Source organism: Musa acuminata, chromosome BXJ3-9 (assembly GCF_036884655.1).
Source record: "Musa acuminata AAA Group cultivar baxijiao chromosome BXJ3-9, Cavendish_Baxijiao_AAA, whole genome shotgun sequence".
Classification (NCBI taxonomy): Eukaryota; Viridiplantae; Streptophyta; class Magnoliopsida; order Zingiberales; family Musaceae; genus Musa; species Musa acuminata.
The window spans coordinates 46,992,110-47,012,689 of record NC_088357.1 but is presented as its reverse complement, the minus strand read 5'-3'; the positions used below and the strand labels follow the sequence as shown (position 1 = coordinate 47,012,689).

Genomic DNA, 20,580 nt, shown 5'->3' with positions numbered 1-20,580 from the left:
AACTTAGGCATCGAGATAAGGCGATAAGTCCATATACTATCGTTAAAAGGTCCCTCGGGCACCATCGGGACATTTTGATCCTTGGGGTAATTAGTGAATGGATCTTCCACAAGCTCTAACTTATGGTACCTCACCTTGAAACGAGCTAAGGTAATTTGGTATCTAAATTAGTATGAGACGACCCTCGACCTCTCTAAACCCCTCATAAACCTAACGAATGCCTTATAATCGACAATCGCCTCCTCCCGATACTTTGGTACCATGTGTTGCTCGACCTCTAGCACTTCCTTTATACCTTGAACCACTAGGTGGTACTCATGACCCACTCATTGGTCACTATGACCTGATTGTTGGCCTCATCGAATCCAACTCCCGGGTGAGTTTCAACAACTCATCCTCTATGTCACGGTTATTACCTTGGACCATCTTCAATTGCTCAATGAAGTCGACAAGGCATTGCTTGGCCTCCTCTAGTTGTCTCATCAGCTTGCCCCCCCGAGCCTCTGCCTCAGCAACAACTAAAGGGGCTCTTCCCTCCTTTAACCCGTTAATCTCTTTCCGAAGATTGTCACTTATAAGGGATTGATGGTGAATGACTGAGCCAACATCCCATACACAGTCAATAAGGGTCGTTATATAGTGGTAGTGTTGCAAATTAAAGACAAGTAGATGAGCAACATAATACTCAAGGGGATAGCTATGACCTAACTTACTAGCACTTTGTTGCGGTAGCAGGTGGTGATCAAAACCTCCGAAGGAGAACAATAGATCTACTTTGCCACCGTTGAACACAAGGACTTATAACAATACTGCTCTAAAGCCTCACCATTGCCTCACACTTTCTACCCCTCCCACAAACCCTCCAATCTCAGTTGCAATAGTGCATTCAGGCTTGGGTGTGGTAGGTTGGCTATTTGTAAAGTCATGAAGGGCAAGGGCTTGTCCTCGCACAGGTCGAACATCAACCTCTGCCTTTTTCCTCTTTTTTCCAAAGAAGACCTGGAACTTTGGGGACCCTCTAAAGGTGCCGACATTGCGGAGGTAGGAGATACTTCATTTGGTTCTCTCTTTAGAATTGACTCCTTGGTTTCCTCATCCCTTTGTGGGTAGGGCACCTTCCTCACGATAATCTTCTACTTCTTCTTCGGCTTGTTGGTGTTGGTAAAATGGCCATGCTAAGTCAGGTTAGACGCCTCGAGCGATGACTTATGAACAATGGCCAGAGCCGAAGAGGCCATCGTCATACCCAAAGAGGAGCTAGGCCTCTTTCTCTTTAAAGAGTGTAGATTCATACTTATAGAGGATCAAAACCACAATGCTACAAAGGATCAAAAAGAGAAGTAAGGTGAAGTAGCGAGGTGTTTGGGTTATACCCCGAGGAGCCAGGTTGAGATATGCATCGATCAACCACTCATCGTCCATCTTTTGGATGATATGAGAGGAAGGAAGTATATCCCCTATTGACTCACCTTCTCATCCAATAAGAGGGAAGGGGTGTTATCTATGTAGTGTGCCGACAAAGTGAAAGTGAACCCCCCAATCCCAACCTAAACCTATGAGAAAGAAGCTCTCCTTCCAACTCTTGTGGTTAGAAAGGTCATTACTAACTTTGAATCCCCCATAAGTAGCCAGGTAGTAGCCACTTTCCCCTTGCATAGTCGAAAACAAGCAATGAAAAGTTTATGGGTCAAGGTAATATCAACATACCAGTATTCTCCGATGAACACAATCATATAGCACCATGAGTTAGGCATCATCTAAAAGGGTGATATCTTCCACCATTAGAGGTAAGACATTATCACCTAGTGGAGGGAAAGATAAAGTCCCACCTTGAGGGTGTTGCACGACAGGCAAAAGAACCCGAGCATAGGGTTGAATGGATGTTGATCAGGTTGGGGGACATGCAAATCAAACTCGATTGAGATGGAGCACCTAGTTCACAAGTGATCAAGGAGTGACGCAGTTACCACTGAATCATAATCATGCGAGCTTTTCATAGACTCTAAGCCCCAAAGAATCTTTGGGTTCATGGGAACTACCTCCCATGATGAGGGGGAGGTAAAGACCTCCTCCGCCCTTAGGTTGTCCAAAGGTAGAAAGCTAATCCCGACCTTCTAGTGGCTAGGAGTCGAGATGAACTTGTGTGATAAAGGAGAGACATCTGGACCTGAGGAGGCAGAAGGGTAGGATGGTGAAAGACTATCTTACTACAAAATCGATATCGAGGCTATGTGGAACTCGGATCGACTCGCCCTACAGGGAACCAAAATGAAGTAGAGAAAGCTTTTAAGGAGGCCTTGGAGGCGAAGCATAAGGCTTTTGAGAAGGCCCTAAAGGCTTAAATAGAAGAATAAGCATCACCCCACATGGTAACGAGAGATTTATAGGAAGGGAGTCAATCTCTCTTCTCTCACAGTTGAGACAAGTTTTCCTTTGGGACAATTCCAAAGGGTGATGGATGAAAGACTTGAGCAACATTGATTGAAAGACTCGAAAAGCTCCAAAATTCACCATGACGGAAGTGTTAGGACCGTAAAGGCACTTGGGGGGGGGGAGGGGGGTTGAATTAGTACTTTTAAAAAATTATGACTTGAAAACCCATATCGAAAATATGTTTAACTTACAATGTGCAAAAGAGTAGTGAGCAAGTAAATCAATTTATAATAGGAATGAAAAGTACAAAGGAAATGTAAACAAATTTATAGTGGTTCGGTAATCCCAACATATGTACACTCCCAATTCCTTTTCACTCGAGGCTATTGGCTTTCACTACTGATCTTCTTTTCAATAGGTGAAGATCAACTATCTTTATTACAATCCTTTCTCCTTTTCACAAGCTCAGGAGAGAACATTTACACCTCACTCCTTTCTTAGAAGACTTCTAACTCTACGAGGAAGAGATTACTCTTCCTTAGAACACTTTTATTCTCAATAATTCTTTCCCCTTTCTACTCTTTTTCTTACTTATCTTAAGCAAAAATGAGTGGGGCATTTATAGGCCCCAAATAAGGATTTTCAAGGTACTGGTGGTATCATCGCCTGCCACTTTGTGCACTGGTAATACCACCACCTAGTTTGAGCGGTACCATCGCTTGACACTAGGCGGTACCATCGTCGAGTTTTCTACAAAAGTACATTTCATACTTTCCAGCTCACAAGCGGTTCCACTGCTTGGCCCAACTTTAAGTCACCGAATGAGCCTTCCAATAGGCCCAAATCAACCTTAATTTAGGCTCAATGGGCCCCTAATCAAGTTGGCATAGTTATACCCAAAACTAACTCAATTAAGACCTAAACTACTTCGATCAAAACACAAACGATTACAAACATGAATCCTATGTTATTCAGCATGTCATTGGTTCATCTGATACTTCGTCCGAACCTTCGATGCATCGTCCTGTCCTTTAGTGTATTGCTCGATCCATCGGCATGTTGCCCTGCTGCAACATCTGATCTTCTTGGTGTAATATCCAATCCTCCTAGCTCGATGCCCGAACTCATGACACAAAGTTTATCTTTCGGCACGTCAACCAATTCTCCAACTCGACGTCTAATCTTCTGACATGATGCTCTCCGACTTAACGTCCGATTCTCCTATTTCAATCAATTTGTCTTTCCATGATTGAAGTGTTAATTATAGATGCCCTGTAAGCCAATTGATCGATCACTCGTAATGTCAGGGCAATCGACATCTCCCAAGGCCACCTGCGTCTGGGGTGAAACTGTTACATAAACCGCGATATACGTTTATGCATGTTGTGTGCACTGAGCTTTACATAGAAGGGCATCGTAGATAGTATGTATCATGTACGTAGTGTTTGGGGGTAATAAAAGGGCAGCTCGGTCTGAGAAACTGTTGTCTACTTCGTATATATGTTGCAGTTATCTACACCTCACTCTAAAGTCAAACTTTTTCTTGACCTGAACAAAGTGTCAACTATAATTTGCACTGCACCATATCCTACAAAACTGAAGCCAATTTAGATGCTGGGAAATTTCCTCAAACATCTGGACGTTGAAGCTCTTTGCAGCAATTTTATTCACTTAACAATACTGAGCAGCAACTTATTTCAATGAATAAATACTAAAAAAATGATAAAAAAGTTGTAAAAGGCACAAGGTGCAATTAAGATAGGATCCAGGGATGATCAAGTATTCAACCCTGAATATATTGGCTATTGGTAACCGATGAGTTCTCAGTAAGGAAGCACTCAAGCTTCATAAGCGCCTGCAGAACAGAACGAAGAGATTTTAGACACGTTTTAGTTTTAAGTAAGATTCTTTAAGGAATCTTTGAAGGTTTTGAAACTTGAGACACGAATAAGATACTGTAAACAGGAGAGTTACGTGCCTCGAGGGCTATATCAGTTGGTGTAAGGACAGAAACGTCTCCATGACCCTGTTTAGCTGCAATATCTGCATGAACAATGAAGATTTTGGAGTTAATTTAATCCATGCAATGTTAAGGCAAAAAATAATTGATCGATCCATAGGGGGAAGTCTTGTTGGAGCTCAAATGTTTGCTAATATAGCGTAAGCACACATTAATTAACACAAGCATACCATCAAGGCATACTCTTGCATCAGCATTGGCATATGCCTTCCCCCTTTGCTCTGAGAGTGTAGTAAGCTTTGCAAAAGCCTGAACAACAGCCACATTTAAGCCATGATCAATAATAACATACATGCAGCATATAAAAATTTCCTGATATACACCTATAGCTTTAAGTTAGTTCGTTAGACCCAAGGATTGAAATATCATACCGTACTAGAGTTTCGAGATTCGCTCGGTATGGTACGGTACTATATACCGAGTGATATACCGTTCGGTATATGGCTCGGTATATATATATATATATATATATATATATATATATATATATATGTACCGTCCGATAGTAGGCGATCCGTGTATCGGTACGTACCGCCCGGTACAAGCGGTATTACTCGAAATTGAAGACCTTAGTTAGACCATTATCTTTTTCTATGCAAATAACATACACAATTTTCCTACCGAGCTAAGCTTCGCAAATTGGTTATCTGCAAGGTTGGCTAAACAAATATAGTAAAAGTAGAAAAAAATTTTAGCAAACAAGACAACTGCAGAGAAGAAAATTATTCATACATTTAAGTTAATCTTTCCATCTTAAATAGAACCACTTAGCATGAGCCAGAAAGGACTGAGCATCATCATCAACTCATATTCATACCTGAGATAGGTAATGATTAAGACATGAATCAATGGTGCTTAGATGACAAGTATACCTTTTTGTAAGGATCACCAGATTCTTGATGCAGGAGAGGGCGGGAAGCAGTACCCACAGCAGCAATTCGCCTTGCTAGAGCTTCCAAAGGAACATCTAACCAGACTGTTAGCCCCTGCTTCATATACTTCCTGAAAACATAAATCACAGTGATTCATGTTGACACCAAGAAAGTGAACCTACAATCACATGCATCAGCCTCCTACCAGTTGATTGGTCGAATGACAGCACCACCACCAGTCGCAACAACCAAGCGGTGCATAGATGACAAGTCCTTCAGCACTTTACTCTGAACATGTACCAGAGAGAAGAATAAGGATTTAGTCTCTAGTTTTCTTTTCCTGAAAAATGCATGTTAAATACAGAACTTGACCTATTTTTAAGATGTTGATGTTATAAAATAGTAAAACACATATTTATTATTGACTACTATAGCAATAAAACCATAATGCTCTGGATCTGTTTCCATCATTGAGATATGAGCTATGTAAAAAATCATATTTTTGGTTAACCTAAGAGTATTGTGAATATTTATTTATAATCTCTATTAATTTTTTTTATGTCTTCTCTTCTACCACCACTACAATAATTGTTTAACCTCTTCTATTGTCTAATGACTGTAAATAAAGACTCAGGATCCAACTGCCAACAAGGTAAGTTGAAAGGACCTCATTATCTCGGAAGAAGGCTTCGCTATGGTCCTTAAAAATCTGAGCAACAGATGAAACACCAACCGCCTGCTCGACCAATTTATCACTGGAAAAAACCAATAAGCACACAAATTTTATCCCCCAGAAGCATAAGCACTATAATAGGCATTATATAGTTTCCTACATACGAGTCCACCAAGTCAATGACTATTTTGCACATCAATAGAAACGCACCTATCGAAAAAAGAATAGCATAGCACTTCAGATAATATCTTTCCTACTGTACTCTTCCCAGAACCCATCATTCCTGTGGAAATACAGTTTCAAATGTTAGGTCACCACAGAAACAAAAGAACAACTGTTTAACATAGACACCTAACTGACTATTGACATCTTCATCAATCAGATACTCACCAACAAGATATATACAACGCCCATTCAAGTAGGGAAAAACATCTTCTGACTTATTCTGCAATTAAATCCCTTCTATCAGTCAGATCATTGGAAACAGACAATTTGACTACTTATCCTTGTTTGTGTTTTACTCCTTAAGAATGACAACATAACATCATCCATCAAAGGCATAATTTCCTACCTTGAGTATGAGAGCTGCATCAACAGAGTTATGGAAGTTCTCCGATCCTACATGGTAAAAAAAGACACATAAGGACAACTAATGACCAAAGAAAGTTGTGGGAATTAATTTTCAAATCCAAAAACAGAGTCCATATCATTGGTAAACACTCACTGACAGATGTTTGATGTTCTTGAAAACTCGATGTTAAGACATGAATAATAAATTGGTAAATAAAAGCTCAGATAAATTTGGAAATTCACAAAAAGGAAGAACAAAGATCAAATTGAACGAGAGGTATGGATTTTAAATTTAAAGGACAGGACAAGTAAATCAGTAAATAGTAGGATCAACAGGCAGACATACCCAATTTGATATTAGAAAATAGGGCTCCTGCATATTTGTCCAAAATACACTTACCAGGATGGAAGTAGTCATCCATGTTGTTGACAGACATATATAACTCAACAGTCTTTTCTTCAATTGCAAAATTTGCCAATAAACCAACCATCATTAGGATCTTTTTTGTAAGCATGCAGAACATCGAGCATGTCTCGACACCAATTTGATGTTTTGCTACTACTTGTTGCTGAATAGAACCATAGATGTAAACAAGGCAACTTAACTCTTGAAAATGCATAATTAAGAAACTTGAAACCCCACCTTCGAAGGATGTCGATAACATGATCTAAGCACTATCATATCTTTATAGAGCACCATCAGGCAAATATATGAGTAGCGATGAAGGAAATTCCATAACTTATGGGAATAATCCGAGAGGACCTTTAAATCAATCATGAAGTGCTTTCCAACTTCCATAAGAACAAAGAAGGATAACAAAGGATAATAACATATATCTTTCATGTCGTCATAAATTACTCCCCAAAACCTATATTTTTCGCTCCACTTTTCCTAAAACATTGCAATCCTTGTATCGTTTACAGATCACTTCCAAGTAACCACAAGATTTCTCAGCTCAAAGAACTACCAAGTACTTTTATTCTAAATCACAGAATTTAGGTTCTTTTTTCTTTCTGTTACTCTAATGAAAGAAATATTTGAATAAAAAATTTCAATAAAAATGGGCACAAATCAAACAGCCTAAAAGATATACTCACCCATATTTTTCTTGGAGCAACATGCAATCTTCAGTTCCGGATAACCAGATCGAAGTGGAGCCCCAATGTTCCTTGAATCTCCAAATCTAACCGCTTGCACCTTTCTCTGCTCCGACCACCGATCCGGAAGCCTCACGGAGCAACCATTCTTGTTTCCGGATCTGTCCAAGCCGATCGAGGAACAGGATTTCAAGCTCAGCACCGCGGCCACCTCCATCGCTCGATCGAACCAAACCGAACCAAAATAGGAGTTTACTCAAAAGCCTCCTACAATTCACTGTAAATCACCGGAATACCCACCTCCCATCAAGATCAGCAGGGCATTGCATCAACCCCCGTCTCGATGGGAGGATGAGAATTCGGCCGGAAACCCAACAGATCGGGGAGAGGATGCACCGCCGGCACGATAACGGCCCGATGAATGGCGCAGGACAGCCGGAGGTTTTGCGGGTGTTGCATTTATATCTTTAGCCGGCGGGGTAGAATATTATTATTTCACGATAATACCACTGAGACATTCACCGCCTTTGTCTGACTGACTTGATGAAAAAACGAATTGAAATTTGGATTAATGTCATTTTATGTGACAGAATATATTTTTTAAATTTAAGAAAATATTAATAAAATCATAATTTTGTAAAAATAAAAGATATTTTTTTTATAATAAATAGAGGGTCGATAATTCGTGATATTTACTGTCCGAACGGTTGTTACGATATACAACCATGGTTGGTGGATTGTGGCATGTGGGGCGTGGGAGGGGTTGGTGGGAGATTGACCGGAGATCATAATTTTGAATCCGTCAAAGTTTCGATTGCTTGGTCTTGCGTCGAGCGGCTTTTGACTCTTTGTACCCGTTGTTGGGAGCATTACATACATATATGAGCTACTAATTGAACGGTGGTGGTATGTGAGAAACTATAGGTTTATAGAGATCGATTTGGTTGTTTCATTTGTTTCAGGTGGAAAACGTGGTGCCGATAAAGTCCAAAGAACATGCATAGCTGCATGTTATCCTGAGGCTGGCACTGCCATGATGCGATCCATCAGCATTGCGGTTCACCCGGGGCCGGTGATGTGTACTTAATGTTCGCGTCACGTTCGCATTAGGTGTCGCCACGTTGGAGATCCAATCTTATCTAGAATATTTTGTTGGGTGGTGGTTGTCTCACTGGTGGAATGGGGTCTTTCTGTGGCTACCATTAATATTCGTGGAGCTGCTGCGCCACCTACCCGGATTCATTTTCTTGGGTTTCCCAGTACTATCGGATCCACGTACATCTGCACTTGATGAGATCTCGAGCATCAGGAGCGTTCATTGGCAACCCCTCATCACGTCATTATTAGGCCCTCAGACACGTGGAAGGAGTCTGTTACTTGCCTTACCGAGTTGCTAGCGCTCGTGCGCGGCTAGACCTTATTATATATATATATATATATATATATGTATATATATATGATTCATTTTTATTTTTTACAAGAAGGTATCCCTAATAATTTTGTAAATGTCTTTCTCATCTCTTCTCTACTCGTCACCTCACAGTTTTACAATTTCGCCATCGCCCTCGCCGACGACATTGCATTGTCATCCACTGCACCCAATTAATGACTTGAGGGCTTCACAATCTTTGACAACTCGATCAATCGTGGCTTAGTTCAAAATGATAATGATGACTATAATTCTATTAAAAATATAATTATGGTTGAGTTTCATTGCCTACATCATAGGATCATGGTGAAACACATACCCACCAGGATATTTTTCAGTATATTCTTATATCCTATGACATCTTTCTCTCACCTCATCCTTAACCCACGATGCTTGTATGGCCATCACCCACTATAAGGCTATTGTCCACATCAAGATGACACCTCCTTTGTTGAACCTTCACAACATTTTTGTCTTTGTTATTTGTGGTTTTTACTTATGTGTGAGAGGTAAACTTACATTGTCCACAAGCGCATAGACATGATGAACGAGAAAGGACATCGCACAAAGACGATGATACCTCCTGATGGGAGCAGAGCATGGAGACAATGGGCGTGATGAGCTAAGAAGGTAGCTAGCAATGAATAGTAAAGAGCGATGGTGTTGAAAATACATTTATGAAAGTATAAAAAATAGTGGTACTAGACGTGAAAAAAAAAAAAAGAAAACAGAGGCACCAACTAGGAGAAAATAAAAAAAGAACTTTAAAAAATATTATCGTAAGCGATGATCATTAATATTATTATTTTAGTTTTTTTCACTCTAATGCCTAAAATTAAATTAATATTATGAGAATATGCTGAAGGCTTGAAGATTAATCATCCTTATATTGGCACAGTTCAATCAGTCCTCCAATTCTAAAATTGGTTCAAACTAATATTATAAAAATACTTTATATATAATTTATGAAAAAAAAATCATAAAATAAGATAACATTAAAACTATCATAAAATATAATAACATATAAAATAAAATTATACAATTAATTTAAATAAAAATAATACAATAATAACATTTGTTTTTTATTGAAACGATCAAACAGTCAAATAAACCAAGAAAATATTAATAAAAGACAATTTGATTTTATTGGCATTTAAAATAAATGAAATGCTATATTTTAATCAATGTTTGTTAAAATAATCTATAGAATATAATAAATAATATAAATTAAATTAATAAAAAATAAGATATTCATGAAAAATAATACAAAAAATTAAAAAAAGAAGAAAAAGAAGCAGCATTTGCACCATGATAATGATAGATACATAGTAAAATATTATTAATTAATAAAATAATAAAATTGTGAAACAAAAAATAAAGTTTAAATATTAATCAAAGACAATCTTATTATAGTGATCTGTCAAATAATAAAATAACAAAAATATAAAAGTAAATATTAAATTAACTGGTGATGACATACATCTTACATCATTTTAACCTGACTTCAATAATAATAACAAAATTATAAATCTCAACTATTTGGGATAAAATATATGTATCTTTTATCGTAATTGAGAGATATAAAAAGTCATATATTTAATTAAATTTAGAGTATTTAAATTTTTATTTATAATTTTTATTAAAGTTATTTTATATCTTCCTCTACCTCTCTTTATACCATTATTATTAATTAGCTTATGTTTTCTAACTACGATATTTGAAAGTCTCCTAAGCACATACCCACACCATCTTAAAGTTTTTTTTTCATATTTTTCTAAAATATTATTGATCTCACAATTGTCTTAATTATCCAATACTCAATTCTTGTTCTCACTATTGTGGTTTTAAAAACTATAATGATATTTAGAATATTTTTTCCTTTATAAATTTTGAAACTATAATTCTATCTTCAAATCTTTTTACATCTACAATATTATTTTTATGATCCTTATCAATAATAATTCATATATGATTATGTGTTTAATTTTTTTAGTATACTAAATTTTAAATATAATATTGTCTATCTCTCTAATTTTTTTCTACCCATTTAGTCTCTTATAAATAAATAATATTTATCTTTTTTTGATCATAGTGTCTATCAATTCTAATCCCTTTCCTAAAACTATTTTTATATTTCAAGTTACTAATCTAACCCTCAATTCTTGGACTAAGTTCTTTACTTTTACTAGTTCAAAATAATGGGAGAATCCTTACCTACTTAGCATCACATCCGGAAGCTAACGTGATAGGTTGCTTTTGGATAATCTCCTATCTCAAAGTTTGCAATTTGAGACAACTAAGAGGTGACAATTTGAGACGACTTAGCTCTATACTAAAATTGATTAAAATTCATATTCATAAAATTTGATATAATTTTATGTGGGTTGTTAGTGACCTAACGTAATCCTGTACTTTTTTTTCTTAATTTAGACTTGGGATTGACATTAGCAGTGTTATTCTATTTTATTGGTTTATTTAATAATATAATTATTTCATTCATAATTATGATTAATATTATAATACTATGACTATTAAAATTAATTATATAAATATTATTTTATATATTTGATCATAATCTTTTAATGATAATGGTAATAACATAGTGTCAAACTATTCTTTTATTTTATTTTCATGATTAATAGGATGTTGTACAAACATTTGTTTTCCCCAATATGACTCGAGAGTTGCAAGAAGGATCACCAAGCGTTAGCCTTCACGTTTATAAGGTAAGGACACTATTAGTCACAAATGAGGTAAGACATGGCTAAGTTCCTTAAAATAATATGATCAGGGAAAATAAAATATTTGATCGTGGCCATTAATTTGTTCACCTAATGTGTCAAGGCCAATATACTCATCATCATCATCAAAAAAACAAAAAAGTCTGACCAACATCATCGCTCAACTTGAAAATCTAAAAACCTTCATCATTGATATTAAAACTTAGTTCAATAATATAAAATTTAATTTTTTTTGTTGAATATTCTATGAAGCTGAAAAATGGATGACCAAAGTGTAAGGAGGAAGTGTCATCGAAGCATCTTGAAAGTCATGGTATGAACATATGGATCTTTTACGTAGTCAGCTATCCTACAAATCAACATATAATACATCAAATTTAATCACACCTATGAAGTAAGGATATGAATCAGTTCGTAATGGTCTGAGGGTATATACTAGACTTCAATATTTTAGATCGATGTTCTTGTAGAAGTGAAAAATATATTGTGAAAGAGAGGATCTTTATTCATCGAGGTGATGAGTATTTATAGGTTTTGAGGGAGAGATTTTTCTAAATCAATCATTCAAATTATACAATCAGATTAGTTATTTAAATTGATTCTCAAATCATAAATTAATTAAGGATATAAGCAATAGTGATGTTATTCGATGTGTATCTCTATTATGATTTTTTATCAATTATCAATTATTTCTGATCAACTCAATTTACGACACATAAATTAGTTTTAAAATATTCTAGATATTAAATTGATCTAATAAAGAATGATTAAAGAAATTAATTCTAGAAGAATTGAGATGGACTAAATAAAAAAAAATAAAGTTCTAACTTAAGAAATTACTTCTTGTATGACATAACGAAGGGTAATTACTTGAAAATCAATAGGGTTCGAAAAATATTTACACAATAAACTTCGAGCACGGAGAAATTTATACCCCGATTTCTTTGTATATATCAATGCTCTGGAGAACTTATAGTTTGAGAGGAGCCTTAAAATTGGTAAAGGATGAGAAAATGTTAAAAGAAGTACCCAAAAGTTCATCAACTTCCAACTTCATGAACACACAAAACATTGAACTTTGTGATCAACAAACCTTCAAAATGTACACAAACTTATCATGCATTACATAACAATTCACATGCAAAAGCCAATTAGCGATCTTTCATGTTTGACAATGATCAGTTGATTTTGCCTCCTGCCCCTTCACTTGGGTCTGGCTTGGTCGGCTCGCGATTTTTGTTCAATACAAGCAATTGATCTCCTCCGACCTACAAAATATATTCATATTATAACACATGGCTTGAGGTAATATTTATATATGTAGATATTATATGAACTAATTATATATTATCTCTTCTAATCAGTTATCGATAGTATCTTGGTATCTATACTTTTAAAAATTATATTGAGATTTATATATTTATGAAAGTAAAATATTTAATCTTGTTTCTTCTCACGTCGTCAACTTTACTGATAGAAATACCACATGTGTTTAGTGATAAATTGAAGTGAGACAAAATCAATACGTTTTCAGTGATAAATCCTACCGTATTTTCATCAACAATAGACAGCGTGAGAGGAGAAACAAGATTAAAATTTTAACTTTCATAAATATAAGGTTCCCAATATAATTTTTAAAAATATAACAAACGAGGTACTAAAGATAGTTAATTATAAAAAATAAACTATAATTAATCCTATATTATATACATATCAGTGAGAGATCTCACCATGGGTTGCTTCTCCTTCTCTTTTTCTGTATCACGAGAATCTTTGGGATCAATGGAGTATGGCCAGCCCAGACGAGCAGCACCGACTCTTATGATAGACTGCCACAAAGTAGAGGATTGGCGAGAGGCAGATGATGCAATGGCAAAAGAGGCTTTCTTCCCCATTATCGCCATTCTCTCTCTCTCTCTCTCTCTCTCTCTCTCTCTCTCTTCACTGGCTTCACTTCTCTTGCCTCTCAACCTCTCAACTTTGAGATGTGGAAGTCGAACCATGAGTCCCTGTTTATATCAATCAGAAACTGGATCAAGTCAAAGAGTTATATATTGCACTAATACATTTGATTGTAGCTAAAAGAACGGTAACAAGAACAAGTGCAATTTGAAGTCAACGGTCATAGTCTTCGACAGTGTAAATGCACGCGCTCTGGCATTAGGTAAATCTACGTTATAGACGGATTCAACGGTATGGACTATTCGTGCGAACCTATGAGTCAGTCTTCCTCACCATTTTCTAATGATCTCAATTTGCATGGATTCTGTGTCAGTTGGGACGAAGACCTCTTATTTATAATCTCTTATCAATTTTTTTCTACTCGAATCACTTAAATTATCAATATTTTTTTATAAAAGATAAATGACGAATATATAGAACCTTACGATAATTTATATTTATCAATTTTAAAAGAGACTACATTGCCAAAAATAAATTTATATTTTTAAAATATAAATAACTTATAGAAATTGACATAATAAATCAAATTAATAAAATATAATTATTTGTATCTAAAGCAATAAAATTTATTGATATAACGACTCAAAGCTGAGTGTACTGATTTTGACTAATAATAAAATCTTAATTATTTATTTTGTAGTTCGATCCGGTCAAAAACCATGAGGTCAACTTGATTAGTTCTTGTCGTTTGAGACTAGAGTATATATATATATATATAAAGTTAAAAGGAGCAATTTTTATTGTTTATCGATCTAAAATACTTAAATTTTTATTGTTTACAAAAACCAATAAAAATATGTTTTTTCTTTAAGAAAAAATGTTCGTGAGAAGCTCCGTCAGGGGAATGTGAAAACAACAAATCCATCCAATATATATATATATATATATATATATATATATATATATATATATATATATATATATTACAATAATGGATGGGAATGCGCGTCGGGTAACCCGTATTCTGTACCCGGAAATAGGATGCGGAAAGACCAAGTCCGACCCAAACGTCCCGAAGCACGTACGAAGCGCCTCACCTTTCGCCGCCAGAAACTAACGAGCCAACTCCGCCCAATTACCTCCGTCTCCTCCCTTCCCCGAGTGGGCCCCTCCACTTCTCACTCTCCCCTCGAATGGCCGCTCCGGCCAGCACCACAACGACCCCCGACGCCGCTGACCCCACGGCCACCCCAATGTCGGAGCCCCACCAGAGAGCCGTCGCTACTGAGGCCGAGAATCCGCAGAATCCCATGCTCAACCACCCTCACCAGCTCTCGCCGCTGGTCTCCCTCGTGCCCCCCTCGTCGCGCCACCACCGCCGCCGGCGGCCCGCCCGCGTCCTCCGCCTCTTCCGCTCCCTCTGCCGCACCCTCCCAATCTTCACTCCCAGGTGCAAGTTCTCACAGCCCTGCGGCCGCAGCTCCTCTACCGCAGTCTCCCCATTCGTCATCTGCACCCCTTCCGCCTCCCCCCTCTCCTCCGACATCCGACGCCGCAGCCGCCACCTCGTCACAGGCACCCTCTTCGGCTACCGCAATGGCCGCGTGTCGTTCTCCCTCCAGGAGAACTCCCGGTGCCTGCCCTCCCTCGTCGTCGAGCTCTCCATGCAGACCCAGGCGCTCCTACGTGAGATGAGCACCGGCATGGTGCGCATCGCCCTGGAGTGCGAGAGGAAGCCTCCCGAGCACGGCAAGGACGGGCACTCGTCGTCGCCGAGCCTCCTGGACGAGTCGCTCTGGACCATGTTCTGCAATGGGAAGAAGTGCGGGTACGGCGTCCGGCGGGATGCGTCGGAGGGGGACCTGATGGTGATGGAGACGCTGCGGGCGGTGTCGATGGGGGCCGGCGTGCTGCCATCCAAGAGCGACGCGGAGGGGGAGATGGCTTACGTGAGGGCGGGGTTCGAGCACGTCATCGGGTCGAGGGACTCGGAGACGCTATACATGACGGGCCCCGACGACGGCGACGGCCCCGATCTCACCATCTTTTTCGTCAGACTATGAAAGGCCTCCATTTGCTTGTTTTCTTGTCGGTTAATTATCTATTTGAGGGGAGTGTATGTTTCAATTGAGGAGTTGGCACCTATCATCATTCATTCAATAACGACGACATTATTTACAGGGGAATTGATTGAGGAGTTGATTGGTTGTGTTTACAGGGGAATTTAGAACTTAGTCCAAATATAGTGATCATCGGTACGATGATCTTTCTATTGTAGTAGTAATATGGTCACAACTTTTCGACTCCTTATGATGATTTGCCAGATTTCCTACTGCATCCAATTATATTTTAGATTATTGCTTTTGGATGTGCTGAAGAACTATGTTATAGATATGATAAGATTCATGGCTCTTTCGGAACAAATACTATCGTCTTTGTTTTTACTTATTTTGATATCAATAGATTGTGATTCGAGCCTAAAACCTTATGATAAATTATCAAAGTTTTTAGTTGACTCCTTTGCTAATCTTCTATGTATCACTTTAATTTTATCTTCTTTGTATCGTTTCAATTTTATCAAATATCTTCGAAGAGATAATTATAACTTTTCGTATGCCGAAGAAGTGTGTTAGAGGTGTGATATGTTTTAGTATTTGTTTTGGTCTCCTGTTTCGGAGACAATTGTGACTTTTGCATATGCTGAAGAAGTATGTTAGAGATCTGATATGCTTTAGTGTTTGTTTTCGTCTCTATGCCTTTCTTGCTTTGGTCTCCTGTTTTCAATAGATCAATGATTGTTTCAACACTTGCTTTGAGCTCTTGCTGCATAATGAGGGCATAAACATAGAACAGTAGGAACACATACTTGTCTTCTCATGGTTATCTTTCTTGTTCGAGCATACACTTTGTATTCTCAACTCTTGCTAATGAACAAGGAGAAGAGATGAAGTTGATTGGATAATCTCACTTCACCTCTTTTGTGGGAACCCATCTAAGTTCATATCTAAGCCTTGAAAAAGAAAATGTTTATCTTTCATCTTAAAAAATGATATATATATTTTTTTTATCAATTGAATTTGACAGAAAAATATTTCTTAAAAGAAGAATATTCTTATTTGATCATTCAGTGAAAATAAGAATATTGCAGATACGATTCTGAATCTGGAAAATGTTTGTGAATTCTCATCTGGAAACTCTTATTGACCTGTCAAAGCCACCTCGCCTGACTATGCCCCTTGCACTAATCTCCGGAAGTGAACTTTAAATCATGACAAGGATTAGTAGGTGCCAACAACGTTGAGCTACAGCATAGCTATGAGATGCCTGCAGCTATGACAAGGATGATGGATTAGATATGAAAAGATCGTCTTTGTAATATCTCAAGCTTGATATTGGATTGGCGTGGACATGTTACGTGTGTTTTTAGCATCAGATAGACTTCTTGCACACTTGTTCTAGAGTCTCACTTTTATCCTATCTTCTAATATAGCTAAGAAAATAGAAACGTCTTGGTACTGTTGTAGAACGTCAAACTCGATCCTCGAATCAATCGCTGAAGATGTCCATGCATCCATGGCCTGCAAGAAAGATGCTGATGAACAATTGAGGAAGCTAAAGAATCATCCTCTTGCTATACAGTATGAAACATATCTATGATCAGAAGCAAGAAGGGAACACACTCAACAGGTCACCAGTCGTTACTGTCCTTCCAAGATGCTGTTTACTCTACTATGAGCACAACCAACTACAACATGCTATCTTACAATTCCGTGGACCCTTCAGAGTTGCTGAAGACCCTTCATGTTTTCTTCTCTCTCCAGATAAAAAGTAGAAGTACAAGCAGTATTACAAAACCTATTTTGTAACTATTTTTTTACACCCAAACTATCAATTTAGTGGTGGTGGTATACTAAACCTGCTTACTCATCCTTGATCGGAAGAGAAGTCTTTCGGTATGAGAAGATCCATTGGAAATCCTTATAAACATTTGACCATGCATGAGATGTTTATAATAGAAAAGGTAAATTTGATCCGAGTGTAATGGGTGTTAGTAATGAAAGGATCAAACACACTGCAAGTTGAAGCACAAGGAAAGACAAAGGAATCTCAATGAAAGGTGTTCCAAAAGCTGCCACAGTGGCTCTCGGAATAACTTGAATAGTAGCATAATTGGATGTATTAGTACAAATTATAGAACAATAATAAACCAGTCTCCAAAAATAAAAAGCTCGACCAACAAAATGCCGTCTCAGTTGGAATGTTTCCCGCATCCTGTCATGTCTTAGTTGGAATGTCCGCCACGTGATGTCAGGTGGATGAGTACGTGGTCATACATTCGTAGCCAAGCGCGTCCACAACTTACTGCGCTAAGCAGATGTTGTAACTTGTGTGGTAAGTTACGTCGTGTCTCTCATGAAAAATCATGCTGTGTATGTGCTCTCACGTACTAGCTGTATCGCTTGTCCTTTTGTTTTGATTGTTGGATTGCGTAACTTAGTTGTTAGTGGGTCCATATCTCGTGTTAGATACCCCCAATTCGATCTCTCTTAGTCTACGTCATCTTCTGTTGATACAGCGGGTGATCGAACAGCGCGTGTAACGATAAATGGAAGACGATGGTGTTGCGGTTCTTCGCAGGCGCGAGGATCATCGGCACATGGAATTGCCGCCTGGGTTTCGATTTCAGCCCACTGATGAAGAGCTCATCACCCACTACCTCGCCAAGAAGGTGACGGATGCCGGTTTCCATGCTGTGGCTATCGGAGAGGTCGACTTGAACAAGCATGAGCCTTGGGATCTGCCTTGTAAGTCTTGCTGCATCTTGTTTCCGTCTCCTCTTGTCTCTGCAATCAGAGGCTGTTTGTTACCGTGTTCTTTGTTCATTCGCTGGTAGTGAGAGCAAACATGGGAGAGAAAGAGTGGTACTTCTTCTGCGTGAGGGACAGGAAGTACCCCACGGGGTTGAGGACGAACAGGGCAACCAAGGCGGGCTACTGGAAGGCAACGGGTAAAGACACCGCGATCTACAAAGGGAAGAGCCTCGTTGGGATGAAGAAGACTCTGGTGTTCTACAGAGGCAGGGCTCCCAAGGGGGAGAAGAGCGACTGGGTAATGCACGAGTACCGGTTGGAGGGGAAGTACTCCGTCTACAACCTTCCGCCCACCGTAGCCAAGGTAGCCACTCACCCCTTCTCTCTCTCTCACTCTCTTCCGCAGCTCTTTGACCATGGTTTCCTTTCTTGTTCATGTGTGTGTGTAGAACGAGTGGGTGGTCTGCAGGGTGTTCCACAAGATCACAAGCATCAAGAAGCCGGTCAAACCGAACGTTCCTCTTCTGCCATCGTCGAAGGAAACCCACGTTAGCTACGTCAGCGAGAACCAAGCCGCTTCCACGATCGACTCGGTCTACGTGACCTGCTTCTCCAACGCGACGGCCGGGACTAATGGCGAGCTGTTCGACGAGTGCTTCCGCTCCTCTCTTCTCCGTGCTTCGGCCGAGCCTCGCCAAGGTTCACCGGCCCCTATCTTCCTCCCCATGATGTCGCTGTCGAGCTCCTTGTGCTCCGGCATGCAGTTCCAGCCCGACGCGATCTTGGCGAAGAAGCCGATCAGATGCAGTGCAGAGAGGGAGCTGGTCAGCGCGTCGCAGGACACGGGGCTCACCGCCGAGATGAACCCCGAGATCACTTCCGTCATGTCAAACGATGAAATTGGAAGGCGGGAATTCGTCCCATCTGCCTCGGCCGGCCACGGTCTGCTGCTCCATCGCTGTCTGTGGAACTGTTGATGACACGAGAGAGAGAGAAGAAGAAGCGGATTACCACAAGCCCCTGTTTTTAGTAGTATCACAGCCGTACGTTTTACCCTTCAATAAGATGAGTGCAACAATGGTTTGGTCATTGCTTCTGGTAGTACGTCAAATATACGTGTGTCTGTATATACACATGTAGGATTTGTCTCAGCTGTTCATTTATGCAACTGCGACATGAGAAATGCTTGCTTGGTTTATTTTGGAAAGTTACCAAAGAGGCATGTCATTTTCTTTGTAACTTCGATGGACGACATGAATTAATATGTAGTAGCTATGCCCAGTGCATGATTCATCAACTTGGGAGTCACGAGAGCCGCGTAAGATGTTGTCCTCGATATGGCATGACAAAGACGTGGGACCCACGCCAAATTATTTTATTTGGTGTCTTGCGGCGGCAATTGGAGGGCAATAATACAAGGCTCGCCATCAAATAATGTCTCGGAATGATACGTCCATGAATCCATTCCTCGGGCCAATCGGATGTTCTCGGCGCCTTCGTCTTGAAGCTTCCTGCCTCCCTACCGTCTCTCATGTCAATCTCAAACCAATCATATGTTGCCATGCCACCTCTCCAAATTTAATCTAAGCATGCATATATATCCTTTCAAAACTTGTAAGTACTTCATTGTGGTTCTTTTTTAGCGATATACTTCATTATAATTTAATATCTATCAGTTGAATGGTAGTACAATGATGCTCCAATTCCCAATAAAATTAATATTTTCTTCAAATTGAGCGGTTTATGGGATCGGTTTCTCCATTGAATACTTATCCACAGTAATTCTCTGTTAATATTTGATATAATTTTTAGAAATTTACTTTTCTTTTAAGAATAACAAAAAAAAAGGGAGAAAAGAATGCAATGAGAGTAGAACAGTTAATACGAATGACAAGAGTATTTCAAGTATTTATACTTTCTAAATTGTTATCATCTTATGCTGATGATCACTCGTGAAACCAACTCGAGTTTGAACCTGATTCGTGCTAGGATTGCTTTAGGTGTTGAGAATTGATAATGTGATGTCAAATACAAATCGCTTTTCTTTTGCACGAAGATGAATGTTAGGAGGGGGTTCCTTTGATGTCTAAG

General features: G+C 38.7%; 3 protein-coding genes across 3 annotated transcripts; 2 read left to right on the top strand and 1 right to left on the bottom strand.

Annotated features, from left to right (window-relative positions):
• Nucleotides 1-3,970: 3,970 nt before the first annotated feature.
• On the bottom strand, nucleotides 3,971-8,043 carry LOC135648479 (shikimate kinase 3, chloroplastic-like). The gene is made up of 10 exons (XM_065166224.1): nucleotides 7,607-8,043; nucleotides 6,510-6,556; nucleotides 6,329-6,383; nucleotides 6,149-6,221; nucleotides 5,933-6,020; nucleotides 5,471-5,553; nucleotides 5,266-5,395; nucleotides 4,564-4,642; nucleotides 4,352-4,416; nucleotides 3,971-4,228 (listed from the first exon to the last, which is right to left on the bottom strand). Exons 1-10 carry the CDS (start codon nucleotides 7,821-7,823, stop codon nucleotides 4,157-4,159), a joined length of 909 nt encoding a protein of 302 aa, XP_065022296.1. The 5' UTR covers nucleotides 7,824-8,043; the 3' UTR covers nucleotides 3,971-4,156.
• A 6,763-nt stretch (nucleotides 8,044-14,806) lies between these two features.
• Nucleotides 14,807-15,741, top strand: LOC135649167 (protein MIZU-KUSSEI 1-like). The gene has a single exon (XM_065167310.1). The coding sequence runs from the start codon at nucleotides 14,872-14,874 to the stop codon at nucleotides 15,739-15,741; it is 870 nt and encodes a 289-aa protein (XP_065023382.1). The 5' UTR covers nucleotides 14,807-14,871.
• Nucleotides 15,742-18,246: 2,505 nt separating this feature from the next.
• LOC103999201 (NAC domain-containing protein 92) lies at nucleotides 18,247-19,770 on the top strand. Its single transcript, XM_009420874.3, has 3 exons — nucleotides 18,247-18,483; nucleotides 18,573-18,853; nucleotides 18,939-19,770. The coding sequence occupies exons 1-3, from the start codon at nucleotides 18,285-18,287 to the stop codon at nucleotides 19,464-19,466; spliced, it is 1,008 nt and encodes a 335-aa protein (XP_009419149.2). The 5' UTR covers nucleotides 18,247-18,284; the 3' UTR covers nucleotides 19,467-19,770.
• The last annotated feature ends 810 nt before the right edge of the window (nucleotides 19,771-20,580 follow it).